The 17,910-nt window shown below is 36.8% G+C and overlaps 1 protein-coding gene across 1 annotated transcript in view; it reads left to right on the top strand.

The window, feature by feature from the left end:
- The window catches only part of SKAP2 (src kinase associated phosphoprotein 2), a 120,261-nt gene extending 104,759 nt beyond the window's left edge, over positions 1 to 15,502 (top strand). The window contains exons 11-13 of the mRNA XM_059845336.1: positions 2,960 to 3,072; positions 12,570 to 12,671; positions 13,080 to 15,502. Coding sequence (XP_059701319.1) covers positions 2,960 to 3,072; positions 12,570 to 12,662 — 206 coding nt within the window. The 3' untranslated portion in view covers positions 12,663 to 12,671; positions 13,080 to 15,502. The remainder of the gene's footprint in view (positions 1 to 2,959; positions 3,073 to 12,569; positions 12,672 to 13,079) is intronic.
- The last annotated feature ends 2,408 nt before the right edge of the window (positions 15,503 to 17,910 follow it).

Raw genomic sequence — 17,910 nt, 5'->3', positions numbered from 1 at the left:
TTGTATTTGTGGCCAAGTGACTATACCTTCAAAACACAACACACTTCTGTTTAGCAATTATGTCATCATAGTATTTTTAAGGCATGCAGCATTTTGAAGTGTTTGAGAATAGAGTGTAATTGTAACAGAGTAACCCCAGCAAATCAATATCTTTTGAATTTGAACTGTAATGGGCATGGAAGTTCTTGATGCTAAATCTATCTGTTTTCAGGTACTACATGTGTTTAAGAAGCTTCACTTTATTTCACTGCCATATAAATACCAAATTCCTTTACTCAGATCTCCTGGTTTTGTTTTATACCATTCTTCAGAGGCAATAAAAGGAAATTTGTCAAGGTCTTCTCAAACTGAAAGGGACCAAAGTAAGAATGAGTGGGCTTGTGTTTTGCAGAGGTTTTTGCAGCCTATTTTTTTTTCTTTATTCTACACCTGTGTTTGTAAGCACTATGAATCATTTTATGAAGCCCTTTTCACTTTAGGTGTATAAAGTCTGAAGTTACATTTACAATTGTCTTTTATGTATAGGTAGTTACCCTTATAGAATTTGGAGAAACTTGTGCTGATGGGCATGAGAGGGGATTTCAGATTTGAAATTAACACTTGAAAGACCAGCATAGTTGTTCACAAACTTACACTGCCACTTTCTTCCCATGGTTTTTGTTTCTGTGCTCCTGGTATACTGGTATATATTTTTCTGGAAAATGTGGATTTCTGATTAAAAGAACCCTATCTTATGCTGAATTCACAAATGAGGGCACAGAGCCATGGTTAGTCTTTGGTCAGAATCTTCCCTGTTGCAAAAAGCTTATTTTAAAATGCATCTTTCTGGTGTGTTCACATTATTAATTGAGTTGCTTTCCACTTTAAAACTTAATTAAATGCTCATGATGAACATAAAAGGAGAGACATGTCTCACCTGCTGTTGGGTCTCTTCTGTTGCAACTCACTTAAGTGTTAACAGGAGTTACTTCAGGCACATAAAGGTAAGAGCAGAGCTCAAAGTGGTAAAGGTCAGTGTGGAAAGTCATGATTTCTTTCAGTGATGTTCTGAAGAAGTAAAAGTCCTGAGTAATGTATTTTAAACAAAATCAATAAGCAAACTGATGAAAGATTTGAGAGGTGGGATATACCAAAATAGTTATTTAATTTTTTTTTTTCTCATATGGACTTACGTTATTGTTTATGACACAGAGTTGGGAACTGTGATCAGTATAGTAAGAAATGACCAAGGAGAGATTATGGTTTAATATTTATCACAAATTAATTTTGTGCTAACCTGTGTTACTGTTTATAGTTGTCTAATGCTAAATTGGTGAATAATGAGGTGAAAAATAGGATAGGCCAAAATTGGAGGTGTGACATTTCAAACTGATTATGCCTTCATGCTAAAATGTCTGTGCATTTTCAAATAACCAAATCTCTTATTTCTGAATGACTGTAAGCTTTCATATGGGTATCAATTGTTGCTTTTGGGGTGAGGACAGAAGATTTTGGGCCCTGGCAGCCAGAACGCCCCCTAGTGCTACATAGCGAGTCGTAGATCCTAGTCACCAGTTTATGGAAAATTAAATGGTGGATAACTGGCATAGCAGCTTTGAATTGAAGGTTGTGAATATTTAGCCTTATGACAGTATTGCCACCCAAACAAGATAGCACAGAACACAGGCTGAAATAGAGAAAGAGAACATAAGCTCTTCTCGCTCATACAGATAATATTAAAATTCAAATCTAAGTATTTGCCAAAATAGAGAAGATCACAAGTTGAATAACACTATTCTTTTATAGTGTGATGCTTTCTATCTCCTGATACTTGATATTTTAGCAGGAGTTTTTTGGTAATAAAATGAACCAATCATGACTAAATTGTAAACTATAAATAATGGTGTAGAGTGCTAATGACATGCAAATGTAACTGGTGTATGTTGGAATAACCAGCAAGCCTGCAGTTCAAGGATCATGTAACAAAGCTAAGATGACAGCCTTGATCCAGCCAGTTCAGTGATATTTATGTTATCAGAATTAGAAGATAGCTTTCCAGTGATGTAAATTATTAGTACATATACATTCTGTCTGGTTAGTGTATACATAATGTAACCGGTCATCTTAGTGGTATTGCTTACATTCTTTTTGCATTAACTCATCACACTCCATTCTCATGGAATTAAAAACAGGAAATAGTTTGCAGTGCAACAGAAGCACCCAGTGTATTTAACTGTGTGTGAGCGCTGTGTTTCAATAGATGTACTCTGTATTGTAAATGTATGACAAAGCATTTATTACTGTGTTATTGCCGTATTACAGAGCAAAGAGTGCTAAATAATCAATCAGTTAATGGTCTGTATGGCAGCTTGAACACAGCCCATCCATTGTGCTTATGCTGTTAGAAGGATGAGTTTATGACTGTAGTGTAGTTGCACGTTTAGCCAGGGCTTAATGTCCTAAACTGGAGCTGACACAAATATTTTTGAAATGCAGCTTCAGCAACAGTTTCCAAGTTCTCCAATATTTCAGAAGGAAGAATCAAGGATTATCTCAGAGAAGCTATTTAATTTTGTTGGAACAGGAGAGAGAGGGGGAGTGTATCACAAAATACTTTAGCTTCCTTTCACTGATCGTTATTAATTATATTCTAGCAGTTTTATCAGTTTCAAGTTGGGATACATATATGGCTTGCTAGAAATATACTGGCAGAGGAAAAATAGCTACTTTAAGTTGCAGCTTTGAAAAATGCTTTGAAAACCTGTAGCTACATGTCTCTCAGTGATGCAACTTGCCAGTGAAGGGCTCGCACATTAAACTTATTTTTCACTTGCTTTCATGGCAGGAAGGAGCTGTTTCTGAAAAGAGGAATAAGAAATGTGTGCTAATAAATTGCTTTGTACTATTTGAAGATTTAAAGTGTAACTTTATTTATCTTCAGTCTTGGTTGGTTTATAATTAGATGCTGTTTTCTTTGCAGATAGCGAAAATACCGATTATGCCAATTTCTATCAAGGTTTGTGGGACTGCACAGGAGATGAAACTGATGAGTTGACATTTAAACGTGGTGATGTTATCTACATTATCAGCAAGGTATGAGACACTACTGGGGCTACATGGTTGTAAAAAGAGAGCCATGGCACAAGGGCACATTCCCACAGTTTTGTGGGGGGAAATTGGCACTCCCTTTCAAATCCTTTGTCTGCAATCAGATAGTCGCTGCAATTAATTATTTTGTCAAATGAACTATAATCACAATTAAAACATAGCCATGTAACAGGAATTAACTTTAAAGCATGTTTATTTATGTGTTAGATCTTGGCTACCATTTGTTAACTGACTTAACAGGAGACAATGTACTTTCTGCTTGTGGAAGTTAACCTTGTAGAATTTTAAGTTATCTTGTATGTTATGTTTTTTGTTTCCTGTTTTATATTCCTGACTCTGCTGATTCTGACTTTTTTGGTATCTTGCTACAGAAGATGGTTTGCTTTTTTGAACTATGCTTTCATCTTTGTATGTATATTGTTATTGTTCTGAGAGCTCAGATTCCAAATTTGTTTGCTCTGACAGATTTGGGCATTTTTTATTACATTTCTGTTTGCAAAGCAAATGAGAAATATAATTTCTCTCATCTGAATTAGTACTACACTTTAAAGGCATAAGTTTTGTTCTATGTTGATGTTGGTTAATTTTCACATTTTCTCTTGACCTCTCCAACACAAACAAAACCTCTGTTAAAATATATATCTCATTGTCCATTGCAGTCTACTTCTGAACAATTAATTAGAGGATATTTATATTTTCCTCCCATACTAGAAAAAAATAAAAGCTGAGCTTTTAAAGTTCTCAGTGAAAAAAACTACTTTATAAAATATGTGTCTGTCTAATTGCCATTCAGTGTAATTAGTACAAAAAAAATTGTAGGTCACTGAAATACACAGGTTGGTGCACGAAAGATAAAGGCATCTGTTTGTCCTAGTTTCAAATTAAGTTTTGTCACAATTGCTTTAAATCTTCTGTGATGCCTTTAACTACATTTCTGGATAATAAATGTAACAGCTTCTGTTTTAAATAAATTTAAGATTTATGGATAGAAGGATAGTCCTATATAAAAATATAGAAGATGTATTACTAATATTAATTTGACCATGTATGTCTTTTGAGGTATTTCATTGTCACTTAAAGTAATAAGTGAATTGCATTACTAAAGGCTGAATAAAGCCTGTGGATTGGGCAAACTTTCAAGCAGTTATTCAGCACTGAAGAATTGGACTAATTTAAAATAACCACCTCTTCCCCCTCTCGCTCCCCCCAAAAAGCCCATGAGTGAACAGATTCCACTGTAGGAGTTTGGCCTCTTTGTGGGTTGTGCTCTTCAGGTACATTATGGCGTCTATAAAATCTTAATCTTTAGCTTGTAGGTGAAAAAAATTGTTTTCTACTCCTTCCCCAAAAGAGTGAGAAATTTAATTTAAAAAATGGAGCAAAATAGAAAAACAGTAGCTTAAGCTGTCCTGTGTATATCAACAGTCCTGTTGCCATGCCTTGATTAATCCGTAATCGGTCCTTGAAGCAGGCTTGCTGCTGCTCCAGATATATAGAGCCTCTCTCTATGGGAATGATTTCTGCTCCAAAATACAGCCCAGAAAATTCAGCCCTGTTCCGTTTAAAGATTGTTACAGCTTTTTCAGAAAAATGAGTGTTGGCCGCTACTGTCAGCTTGGAATTTAGGGTCCTTGGAGGCGAAAGTGCCAGAGAATTATCTATCTTAACCCTCCACTTGATTCAGTTTCAAGGTCTAATCATTTATGAGCGCTTTGTCTGGTAAGTGAAAATATAACCAAAGGAAAAGTGAGCCTAACCATCCCGAAGTGGGTCAAGACTTTTCTTCTAAAATATTTCCTAATCCACTACATTAACACTTGGATTTTGTGGCAGTCGGCAGGAATCCTGGGCAATTTTTTTATTTTTTCACACCATCTAGTGGTTGAAAATGAGAGATGCAGGTACTGACAGGGGGGCGATGTGTATGCATCCAAAATGGTGTCATAAATTCAGCTTCAGCTGAACCTAGCTGTGGCTTTATTGCCTTTCTATCATATGTCAGCCAGGAACATTACTCTTGAAAATCACATTTTGCTGATAAGGAAGTGAGTACGGGTATAGCCATGTTATAGTAGGAAGGGTGAAGCATTAACAAAATATCGAGCATATTTGTGCAACATGTAATAGTTCTTTGTTTTACAGTGAAATATAAATGGTATGGCCTGCTCTGATGAACGTGATAAGATAGATATTCATCTCTCCCAGCAATAGTTCTGCCAAAGCAATATATTTTTACCAGCTTTTCTCATACCTGTATAGAAATTAGAGGGAAAGCGCTATTTGTTTCCATGAAATGAGATCATTAGTATAACAGAGTAATTATGAACCAGTTTAGAAAATTTGGGCATTTATAGAATTTAAATAAAGCAAGAGGGGCAATATGTTACATGTAAGTTTCGAGGTAAATGTCTTTTAGACAAATGAGTATAGTTTCATTTTGGCAGTGTTTACTTCCTAAAATAGCTAAGTATTATGCAAAGACAAATCCCCAGAATTTGCTTTTAAATGAGCATCAAAACTCAGTGTTATTGCAATGAGCAAGAGCTCATACTCTGACAACAGAGATACCTATGCCCAACTAGTGCAGTTACTGTGGAAAAGCATGTTTTTCTTGTTTTAAAGGTGTCTTCAAAAACTATTTAAGCTATTTTCAAAGTACTTATGTCAGTTGTGGCTTTTGTGTGGCAGCAGTCCTGTGGGCTTTTACAAAAAAACCCCAAAAGTCTCACAACTTCTTTCTAAGTTTTTCTGTCAAGTTTCCTCAAAAGTTGAGTTTTTAATCTGAGCAGAATTAACAGAGCTATCACAATAGTACTTGTTAACTTTATTTAAAAATGTAGTTAACATTTCAGATTAATTGATCAATGTATCTGTACAGATATACTATTACTAGTATTTTCATTTATAATATTCTTGAATATTCAAGTGGCTTTTATCACTTATGCTATGAATGATGTGAACTTTCAGAAAGCTATATGCACTTATTCCATTTTGTAATGGAAAAAATACAGCTGTGTTGATAAAGAGACTTGTTAATAGCATTTCTTAGTTAATATTGACTGTTGAAAATGCAATACTTTGTAGACCTGTTTTCTAAAAGGATGATTGCTCTTAACTCCTGCTCATTTATGGGCTTGCCTTTGCTTTCAAGCCCATGTGATAAATGGGAAAACAGATCATAGTATAGCAATCATTTTTATAAATCTTCCATAGCTCTACTCAAGAAATCAATTTCCAGAAACAATGATAACTATGGATAGAGATAGTTCTATTTTTTTCCGAAGTTTTGTGTGCACAATTTATGCAAGTGCAACACTTGCATTACTTGTTCATTTGCTTTAGGTGCATGTTTTGTGTTATGAAGTTCCATAGTTTCATCAGCCGAATGCGAGTAATAGTGAAAATTTACCTCAATCTGTTAGTGGGAACCTGCTTAGTAGAATTACTGACATTTCTTAACATGAACCTAATTTAATATATTTCTTATTTATATTTGTATTGAAATAGCAAATACTTCAAAATCAGGAATTATATCTTAAACTGGAATTCTCCTTGTTATTATTTCATTGCACACCAGTGCTGCTCACTCTGGTATTTATGGTTCATGGAAACCTCATCCATGGCAACCTTTTGCTCCAGATTTTTTCATGAAAGTAGAGTGTTAACTTGATGCTTACATTACCCTATATTCAGTGGTTGTAGGTTTCACATGTGGCAGATTTTTGTTCTTTCAATACAACAAATGTTAAAATGCTCACATCTCAACCTGTATTTTTTGCCTAGTAAAAAGATAAAGAAAGTCCACAGCTCAGGTTACTGCTTATGAAATAAAGGTGAAACTTAACCATGCAGCTGTTTCAGAATCACTGTGAACATTTTGTTCAATATCTGTATAATCTTAATAAAATATATTTATTCAGTCTTTTTCTAAAAGCTATGAAAGACATAATAAAATCCTGAGTGTTTTATTTTTTCAGGTTGTTTTCTGGCTGATCATATTGAGATCCATAATTTCTATTCCATGGCCATACTGCCTATGGCTCCTCTAGCAAATAGGGAGTACCACTAGGAGCAGATTTGCAGAGTGAAACACAGTGCTTGAGCTTTGGTGTCCACACCACGCTTTCCCAAAGCTGTTGGATGTCTGAAGTGGTTTAGCCTGGTTTTGTGGAATGAGAACACATTAATGGTTGGAGCATGTTCAAGTGCATCTTCCATCTCAGCTTCATCTGAAAAAAATGTAGTGTGTGTGCTCTGAGGCTCTGCAAGGGGAGCCAGTGGGGGGAAGGTGGGAGCTTTGGGAGATTCACTTCAGTGGGATGCTTCTGATCAAAACCAAAATGCAACACTCAGTTGTACATTACCCATTTCCTGGCTTGTTTAGTTTTGATCTTTATGGGTGGGGGTGGGAGAACAATAAGTATATGTCTAAAGACAGTAGTGAAGGCCTTTAAACAGAAGTTTGGTTGGAACTAATGCCAAGTGACTCTAGCTCTGTTGCTTTGCACACTGATAATATGTAAGCCTTTACCTATCAGATTAGAAGAAAAGTTGGCCACGTGTCATCTAATGAAAAATAAAATGGCCTTCCTATTGTTCCAGGGTGTTTTCTGGGGGCAGTTTTGGTTCAGAACTCAGTCTGCTTACTTTGATTTATATTGGAAATCTTTAATTGCTGTATATTTTCTCTCATGTCATTGTGGGAAATAAAACCTAATAACGCAACCATGCAATAAATTTAGTGCTTACATTTTTAAAGATGACCATTTTATTGCTGTCTTAAAGCAACTCTACTACCTGTGAAGAAGTCTCATTCAGTTATTTAAGACATTTGTCATTCTCTGCTTTTAGAGAAAATGCTGCTCTGTGCCAAAACTGCTCCCTGGTTGATAGTGTATCATTCAACAATTACACCAAAGGAAGTTCTAAAACTTTTTAGCTAGTATGAATCTCCTGGATGAATTGGAGATGTTTTAAAATATTATCTTGCTAAAATTGCACCCTAGAATGTTCTTTGCAAAAAATTTATCCCTGCTTCTGATACATATTTAGCTTGATAGTAGAAGCTACTTATTTTAACCCCAAATAAGGCTATAGATATGTTTTGCTTTTCAGTTTTAAAGTTTGCAGGTATTCAGCCCATGAGTTAGTATTACTCACAGTGCCACTAGAAGAAGGAAGGAGAAAAATCTTGAATTCACATACTTTGGTTGTGTTTTTTTAAAAATACAACTCCATTTTTTTCTTCAAGGCATCGAAACACAATGATAATTTTTCAGCAACTCTTTTTTAAAACCAAATAAAAAAACCCATCCCACGAACATGAAAAAACATACCATATGTATTCAACAATGGAGACTAATTGCACAAGAACTAGATGTTCTCAACTTTTGCTGAAGTCAGTAGAAGTTTATATGGTGCAAAGCATCTGGATAATCTCATATAGGCAGAGGAACTGTTCTGAAGGCAGCAACTGCTTTGGAAATCCTCAAGTATAAAAATTTTCTCTTTTTGTATGTCAAAATATCAAATTTCTCTTCTGCAGTGGACTAAAATCTTGGATTTAAATGATATCTGTAGAAAACAGGGAGTGTATTGCTAACTATTGCTTTTCCCCAAGTACAAAAGGTTTTATGATCACTGTCTCATGAAGTCATGGGTACCTAGACATCAGTGCAGTGAAAAGGGTGGGATGGGGACAGGGAGAAGCATTTGCTCACAGTGTGTTCAGTTGAGAGCATTTAAGGAGCCTGTAAACCCTGATGGGACTTTCACCCCCGCTATCTAACATGCTGTACAGAGTGTTTTGCCAGCATGTTAAATGTTAAATCATAACCTGTTCCTTCCTGCCCTGTGAAATTACTTCACTTTGGTTAATAAATTTCTGCTGGGGAAAAAAAAAAAATCCACTCTGTGACAGTGGAAATGCAGAAATAGCTTAGAAAGCATTTGGTCATTTGTTAAGGTTGTTGTTTCATATTATTTGGCATAATATATTCCATTGCCCTGGTGCTTGTCTTCCGGCACGGGGGGGGGGGGGGGGGGTTGTGGTGGTCCCCTCCTCCCCCCGGCCCTGCTAACATTGCCTGCTATGGCAAATGTGCTCCCTGTCACATGGCAGAGCGTGGCCGCACACTTGTGCATTCTCCTCATTGCAGGGCAGCTGGATCTGGCCCTGCCCCCCTCTCCCTATCCCTCTATTTGCCTTGGAGCAATTCATTTTGCAGTTATTGAATTTCTTTGGAGTTATTTTCATACAGCGAGCATCACAGCACCTCTGGATCTTGATAGCGTTTCTACATAAGGAGAAAGAAGCTTTGTGTTAGTAATTACCTAACATTGTCAGGAGCTGACTGCAGGCCTCTTTCTAGTGATAACAGAATAACCACATAATGTAGCTTTATAGCACATGATTAATAGAAAATAATTACACATCCTACAAAGGGATGCAATATTTCTTATAAATTGACTACAATGGTTTCCTGTAGATTAAAGGACTCTTCATTATTTTATCAGTCCTTCTGAAGTATAGTTGCTTGCCTATGTTAGCAGTGATATTAAGAGCTGAATGCAGTGAGGGATACCAGATGGTAAACCCAGTGGTACCTGAGATCTGAATCTGATGCTTGCAAAAGCACAGTGTTTCCCAACTTTTTTATTCATATAAAACCCCTAACTGTATATATAACCCCTCCTTCTGTATATTAATCCTTATTTTCCACAAATGTGGGCTTCAGAGTTTTATTCTATGCATCTTAAGCAGCAGTGATAGACATATGGACCTCACAAAAGCAGTGTATTAATGAAATTATATTGCTGCAAAGGAGTTTATAATTTATAACATTGATAGAAACAATACATCAATTTGGATTTTATGTGTGACTTCAAGAAAGGACTAGGGGGGCTGCTTATCTGCCTCACTAGTTAAGCACTCTTTCATGCTACTGAGGATAGGAAGGGGAGGGGTTCAGAGTTTTAAAGAGAAATGTCTATTCTTCAATCAGTTTAAAAGGGAGTGCTATCTAATTATTCTAAAACCCGGTATTAAGGTTTTATGTTCTTGGTAGCCAGGTATCTGCATTATATTTTTGTTCAGACTTCTACAGACTGCAGATAGTTTAATTGGGATTCATGTTGCTCTTGAGACCCATGCAAAGAATTGTAATGTAAAGTAAAGGCTTCTGTGTTGCAATATTGTCTGTATGGTATAATGGTTGCAGTGAATCCTTAAATTAGTTTACTAGTCTGTTACATCAACATTCATTTCATCTTCTCACTTAGCTTCATGCCAGAGCAGTAAGTGGTGTATTAGTAAGTAGCAAAACCCAGAAAGTTTTCAAAAGAGCAGCATGCTTTTAATTTTAATTTGAGCAATCTGAATTGTTTCTTTAAAAACAATTGTTTCTAAGTCCATGTAGTGTTGCTAAGTGGAACATTTTCAATGGATAATGTAATCCACAAGCTTTTTCTGTGCCATTTGTCATATGCAGTTTAATGACTGCTTAACTGAGCCACTTCCCTCATTTCATGTATTGTTTGTTTTTTTGGCTGATGTCTAGCAAAACTTGCTTAATCACTCTTGTCAGTCACTGTGCGAATTCCGTGTAGCAGCTTAAAATCTTTTGTTGCTTTCTCTTGGAGAGATTTATTGCTGAGATTCCAGTAGTATACGTGAGTGCTGCTCCTTTCAGCAATTTCCCACTTCAGTCTTGAAATCTAGTTTGTATATTTAAACACTGTATTGTGAGATAAAGTATAGATTTTAAAACAGGCTGATCTGGAAGATTATAAACCTCAGTGTCAGGGTATTGTTTCGCCTTTAAGGATTTGGGGTGTAATGTGAAGCCTCATGGGAAATGTTATTCACTTCTGTGGAGAGCAGTGTGTATGGAAGATCAGGTTCAGATACCTCTAGAGTTTCAAGACCAAACCCATCCCCAGCAGTCTGCTTTGCAGTGGAAGGGAGAAGAAGGTGGAATTATTTTTGCAGCTTTTTTGTTCGCATGTTCCCATAATAAATGAAGGTTTTCCTGCTGTTTTTTAAGTGGATTTCCTTTAAATCACACTTACTGCAGTATTTAATGCATAGTAGGATAGAATCTTTTACATTACCAATTCATTGTTAAGCAAAGGAAGAAAATGTTTAATTGAAGACTAATCTTCACCCTTCCACAATTAGAAAATACAAAACTGTGTGTGCTTGCATGCAAGCATTAAAAAAGAAAAAAAAGAAAGGAAAAAAAAAAAAGGCAAAGAAAAAAGCCCACATGAAAGCAGGCCATCATAGTTAAGCACAGAGAGAGCTGAGTACACTAAGCACCTCATAGGACCCCAGAGAACTCTTGACCAGGCTGAATATGCCAGCAGAAAATCATTATAGCTCGGGCTCTAATGAAACGCCATTAACCCTTAAGCTCCACTTGGCTATTTATAACCAAAAAACTTTACCTACTGTTCAAAATAGTAGCTTCATCTCAGTAGGACCAGTAATTCAAAATTCTAGAGCCTTTTCCTCTTCTCATCAGAAGAGCAGCGTAGCAGGAAGCAGATGCTGCTTATCAGAGATATCTCTGTATTTTTTATTTTGCATATTTGTTCCAAAGTAATTTCTGTCTTGCTAATCATTCAGTTTTGAGTATGGTCTCTGTTTTAATAATGCTTCATTTGTAACTCAATATATGTGTATGTGCAATTCCAGCTGTTACAATTTATTGAACCATTGTTAGGATTGATCTTAAAATATCTCATATCTCTTACATGACACAATATACAATAATTACATATCAGTATTACATGATTTTATTTTTACAATAATTATATACCACAATACCGCAATACTCTTACTTAGTACTGCTTTTGGAAGATATTATTTCTTTAAATGATTATAATTCATTTTGTTTCATATTTATCTCACTAAGCCTAAACATATTTGAAACAGAAGTACATTAGTCATCTGTCAGGAATATGAGATCTGCTGTAGAATTTTCTGCAAGCCTAAAGCAATAGTAGACTTTGTCCACAGAAAGATATTATGTATTAGATATATAGTGTTCCCTTCACATTTGTGTGAAGTAGTTTTTAAAATAAGTTGATGGTAAGTTTCTTAGAGTTTAGCTTGTGATACTAAAATAACCCCTGTTGATTGTTATATGTCAATGTTGTGCTATTAGATTTTAGCAAAGACAAGGTTTTTGTATTTTTGATGAACAGAGGATAAGGAGGTCGGCTATTTTTAGTAGGTGTTAGAGAAGCATGGCCATAATTAAGAAATTTTCTTGAGTATGCCTGGCCTTTTTAAAATTTACCTCCTGCCTTTGCCTAACTGCATGTGAATGCCCATAACAAAAAGATAAAATGTTTTAATTTTCAGTTGAAATGATTATAACTATATATAAGGGAAAGCATCCATAAGGAGTTGCATACAAAACTCTATTGCATTTATATCAGACCAAAGGTTAATACTGCGTATTGTTTTCAATTAGGAGTACAATAGATTTGGCTGGTGGGTAGGAGAAATGAAGGGAACCATTGGCTTGGTGCCTAAAGCCTACATAATGGAGATGTATGATATTTGAGAGGCCTGGGTAAGTACATTTTAATCCAATCTTCTGTAATGGCTTATATGTTCCCTTGTTCTCTGTTTCATAAGTATGTCTTTCCTGGAACCTTTGTAGGAGTCCTGTTAACATAAAGATTATGGCAAAATATATTGAAGGTTCAATTAAAGTACTTTTTTTTTTTTCTGGGGTTCTATATGAAATATTAAACCACAGGGTACAAAAGATTATATATTTAATAACTGTGTTCCCTTTTCCAATTTTTTAAAAAATAAAATTGATGTTGTTTATATTTAGTTTTGTTACTTTAGTAATTCGTATATATCTGTCTGTGCAGAAAACTGTGGAAGGGGATGGATATTTGGACAGGGTTTGATATGCATGTTTGAGGGTTTTTGGTTGATGATAACTTTCAACTTCCCTCTCCCTAATCAGGAGAAATCTGCACTTGAAATGAAGAGTGGTGTGCAGCTGCAGTTTACAGAGCCAGCCTCTGGAAGACGATTCTGCTGTACGCGTTTTGCGGTTTCAGCGAATGTAGTCAGATCGTTGCCTCGTGTACATTAAACATTATAAACTGTAATTGATCATAACTTTATGGAAATGGTCTTCTTAGGCACTTTTTATAGAACTTTAATGCTAGGAAATTAATAGATGGTAATTAACATATGGGGCACAAGCAGCCATATAGTGCCTGTTGCTCTTTTTTAAACATGTTACCAGCACTCTGTATAGCTGTAGGTTTGTGTTCTCTCAGGGAATTTTGCTCTTTTCCGCTTCTGCAGATTCAGAAAAATTGCACAGAGCTTTGAGGGTAAACTCTTATTCAATTCAGGCATGCATTAACCTTTTAATGCTCACTGTATATCTTGTGCAGTTTTATCAGAAAGTTGAGGGAAATTTATGTCTATTTCAGGTCTTCAGGGTATTCTGTTTCAAGATGTTTTTAAGTTATGCTTTAGCCAATGATTCATTTTTCTCATATATTTAGTATTGTATTTTTAATTACTATTTTGTTGACACACAATGAAGATTTGATTATTTTACTGATGTAATAAATGGGCCTGTGTGGTAATACTGTCGTGGTACCATTCTGACTTGGACATGGTAATTCTGTGGAAATTTGTGAAAATATATTAAACCCTAAAATTTTTGCTAAGTCAACGCAAGATAAATTGCAGGTAAAATATTTTTGTCTGTGGTAGTGTGAAATATTTTACCTTACAGATACTTTTGCAGAGTCAAATCTGGATACCTTGCTGGTATGTGGAATTCTGATACAGGTTGTGCAACAGAGATCTTCATCTTCACCCTGTGTGGATTAGCAACAGCTACCTGCATTCTTGTGTCAGAGCCAGAACTTTGTGGCTAATCAAAAACATTGACTGAAACATAAAAAGGGACACTAAAATACTACCACTTGTGCAAAGTGGTTGGGCAAGTCAGTGTTAATACTTTACATACTCTGGGAGATGTACTTTACCATTAGCATGCAAGATCAACTTTTTTGGGTCCTCCCAGACAGTTGATTTGTGAGACCCTTAATCTGCCAAAGAGGCAGGTCAGGCCAGCCTTTGAGTTGCTGAGCCTGTGCAGGTCCCTGTGTAGTTGCTTGTGCTGTTTATGCTTCAGGCGGACCCTGCGGACTCTGTGGGTTAAAAGGAAATGTCAGCCTGAACTCGGAATTTGGATCATTTCAGTAAACTAAGATGTTGTGCTCTGTGTTAGCTAATGTATGGTACTTGCTGGTACACTGAATTCTAATAGGCGTCAAACGGGACCGAGTTTTGTTGTAATTTTTTAAAGAGATAGTCATTGGAATTGATTCTGTGTGTTATCAGCGAAGCATTAAAATGATAGATTATAGTCTTCAGATCTTTTACTACTTTAATTTGTCAAGCGTACTGGTGGATTGTGTACAGAATGTGAAGCGTTAATAGCGGGGCTGGAAACGCTCCTTCTCCCTTGTTAACATGGCAGCGCCATAAATCTGCCCACCGAAATGGCTTTTTATTAATTACAGAATTCCGAATCCACCACCACTACCACTACCACCACTACCACCACCATGTACTTTTTAGGGAATAAGCCCTCCCCCCGCTCCCGAGACGCGGTACATTCGCTGGGCGCTCGGTGCGGGCGCGGGGCGCGGGCGGGGGCGGCGGCGGCCCCGGCGCGGCCCTTGCGCTGCGCGGCCGCGGCGCTGGGTGGCAGCAGATTTTCGTGGGACGGGCGGAGGCGGGTCCCGGTGCCGTCCCTGTCCCCTTCCCCCTTCGTGCTGTCCCGCGCCGCTTCTGCCGTTTTTCCAGGAGAGGGAGTCCTTACCCAAGCGATGAGGGGCAGAGATGCCCGGCGCGGCCTCTCCTGGGTGGTGACAACCAGAGACATCAAGTGGCTTTTGTCTGTAATTCTCTTTTAGGGCTTCCCCCTTCTTAGTGCTTATTGCTAGGGGTGAGTAAATAAACTGCCTTAAATTCAAAACGTGAAAGGTGTCCTGAAATTCACTGGTAATGTCTCAGAATAAACCAGCGATGGACCACGGATGAATGGTTTACTTTAAATCTGTGCGAATTCCATAACCTTTTTTGGATAAGAAAATCTCAGTTAATACAAGTTAAACAAAACTCAGGTAGAAGATGCTAATCGCTTAATTTTCTTTGTTTGCTTAGATTGTGCTTGCCTTTCTGTGAACGGTGAGAGCGCGGATTTTAAAAAGGTGATTGTAACTCTCACATTGTACAGCGTTTTACTTGATTATTTGCTGTGTTCTGGATTTGTATGGTACTGCCATTAGATCTTATAATAATGTTCTACTCTGCAAATTTTTAAGGTTCAAATAAAGTTTAATTGTTTGCAAACTGTTATGATGCTAATAATTCAACAGCCTGCTGTGTTACTAATGAAATTACTTTGTTATGATTAATTTGGAAAATAGTGTGTTGATTGTAGTAATTAAGCACAACAAGGTGAAGTAAATGATTCTAATGCCATCTGGCCTCCAGACTGAATGAAGAAATGAAATGGGGCTGTCATTTGAATTTATTCAGAGAAGTAAGGGTAATACAAATGCTTTTTATAGCAGAGGCACCCAGATACAATCATGCCACTCTGTAGTATCTTTTCATGTGCTTCTGTGTGCAGATAACTGATTCACATATTTTTGCAGCGTCTCGTTAGGATATACCTCTTTGTGCATGCTGCCACTAATTACATGTACTGATGGCAGTGCATGCACTGGTTCTTCTATCAGAAAGATGTATGGATAAGATTTAGAGAAGTGATATGGCTCAGCTTACCTTTTGCTCCCCTATTAAGGATAAAAACTTTCTGTGAGGGAATTAAGCTGAAAGTGAGTGCTAATTAAGATCCCATTCTAAATTCAAAGCTCAATGCATAAACTTATTTCCTTTTTTTGGCTCTGCAGTCTGAGTATGATACAGTATTATCAATGAAGGAACGTAAGGAATAACCCTTTAGAACGTGATCCAAAGACTGTTGAAACTGAGAAGCTATTGAATTCACTTGCTTTTGCATCAGGATCTCAAACAATAACTCAAAACCAGACAATACAGTTCCAAAGTGCCTTTTTTTTTTTCTGAATGCTCTTTGTCCTCTTTCTGAAGGAGATGCAATTATTTCCATAAGCTGAACCAAACAAAAAAACAGCTCTTATTTCTCTAAGCCAAATGATAGAAATCCATTTTTCTATCTCAGGTAAAGCAAAATGAAGTTGTGGGTGTAAATTAGAATCCTGGCTTGATAAAGTTCAGTGGGAGCTATAGGGAAGCTGTAAAATACTAATATGTGGTGAAAGTACCCAGGTAGATGACAGTGGTGTGCTCTTCAGTAGCATGAGCCATTTGAAGCTTCTCTCATCTCTCACTCAAGTTGATGAAAAATTTGTTAGTACGTAACTGTGGGAATAAGCATATGCATGGACACGTCATAAACAACTTTACATGGCATGAAGTACTGATGAACTCTATAAGACCTTCATCTCTCAGGGTTTCCCTGAAACTGATATTTCTCAGACAGGGTCTTCCTAATTCCATCTTCATTTAGGAAATCTGACACTAAGCTCAGCAAGGAGTGCTCTGCCAAATCTGCACCTCTGTTTTAGAGTTCATTTCCTTCCCAACATCCATTGTCTTACTGTGAGGGAACCTGACTGGTTCATAATGTGAATCAGTCAGGTTCACATTATGAACTTAAAATTGTGGATTCAAGCTGCGTGTAAGCACAGGATTTGGTACTTCTGGGATGCAATTGTGACTTGACTCATCTTTCCATCCTGCAGGAAGAAGGGGACTTAGATGGTGGCAGGATGTGCGAGTGAAAGGGATGCAGCTTTTCTTATCCAACTATGTTGTGCTAAGGAATATATGTCTTTATTTTCCCTTTAATTGTAAAGCAGATCAGGCAGTGATAACCCATGAATTGTTATATCATAGCCTTTTACAGATTTGTTTAGGAGTGATTTTGTAATGGGATCTAGACAATTCTGTTTCTGCTGTCTGGAATTGTCAGTCCAAACTATCACACAGAGAAATTCATAGAAATTCAGTTGCTGGGTTCAAAGCAAAGTAGAGGAAAAACCTCTGCACCTGAAAGCTATGTTAACGTAAGTCAAATTTAAAACTGAAACTGTCAGCTTCTTCCCATCTTTTTGGGAGGACAAGTCTTTTAATTAACAAGAAAAGCTTAAAAATCCAAGGTGTCATCTTGTAGCAATGTGTCTGAGAATAAGGTACAATAGTGCAGGCAGTCTGAGAAGAAAAGCTGCTGGTAGATGAAGAGGCAGATAGTTTCAAATGCCACTAAAAACCAATCTATCTCTATTAATTTTCTGCTTTAGCACACTGATATGTTGGAGCTTTTATCCTAAAGTATCCTCACTGTCTCACAACCCATAGAGCAAACTTCCTTTCACCCTCTATTGTAAAGCAAGTGCTACTCCATAAAGAGATTTGTTGGCTAATGAGCATTTTACAGCAACACTTTAAAGTTTATGCTGTGAGATGAAAAAAAAACCCACATTCAGTTACAGTGGGAGGATTTATGTTGGCAGAAGAGAATTACCAGTTTGGCCACTTCCAATCTGCCATAATTGCTTCCATACTTGTAAATAGTGCTGTGGGATTTTTAATGGCCATGGCAATAAGGACTTTAGTTTTACACCTCATGCTACAAGACGAGCATGTAGCACCCCAGAACTGACCCCCATGCAGAACTGCCTGGGGTAAAGGAAAAAAGTGTTGCACAGGAT

This window comes from Haemorhous mexicanus, chromosome 1 (assembly GCF_027477595.1).
Source record: "Haemorhous mexicanus isolate bHaeMex1 chromosome 1, bHaeMex1.pri, whole genome shotgun sequence".
NCBI classification, from domain to species: Eukaryota; Metazoa; Chordata; class Aves; order Passeriformes; family Fringillidae; genus Haemorhous; species Haemorhous mexicanus.
This window is presented reverse-complemented; position numbering and strand designations above follow the sequence as displayed.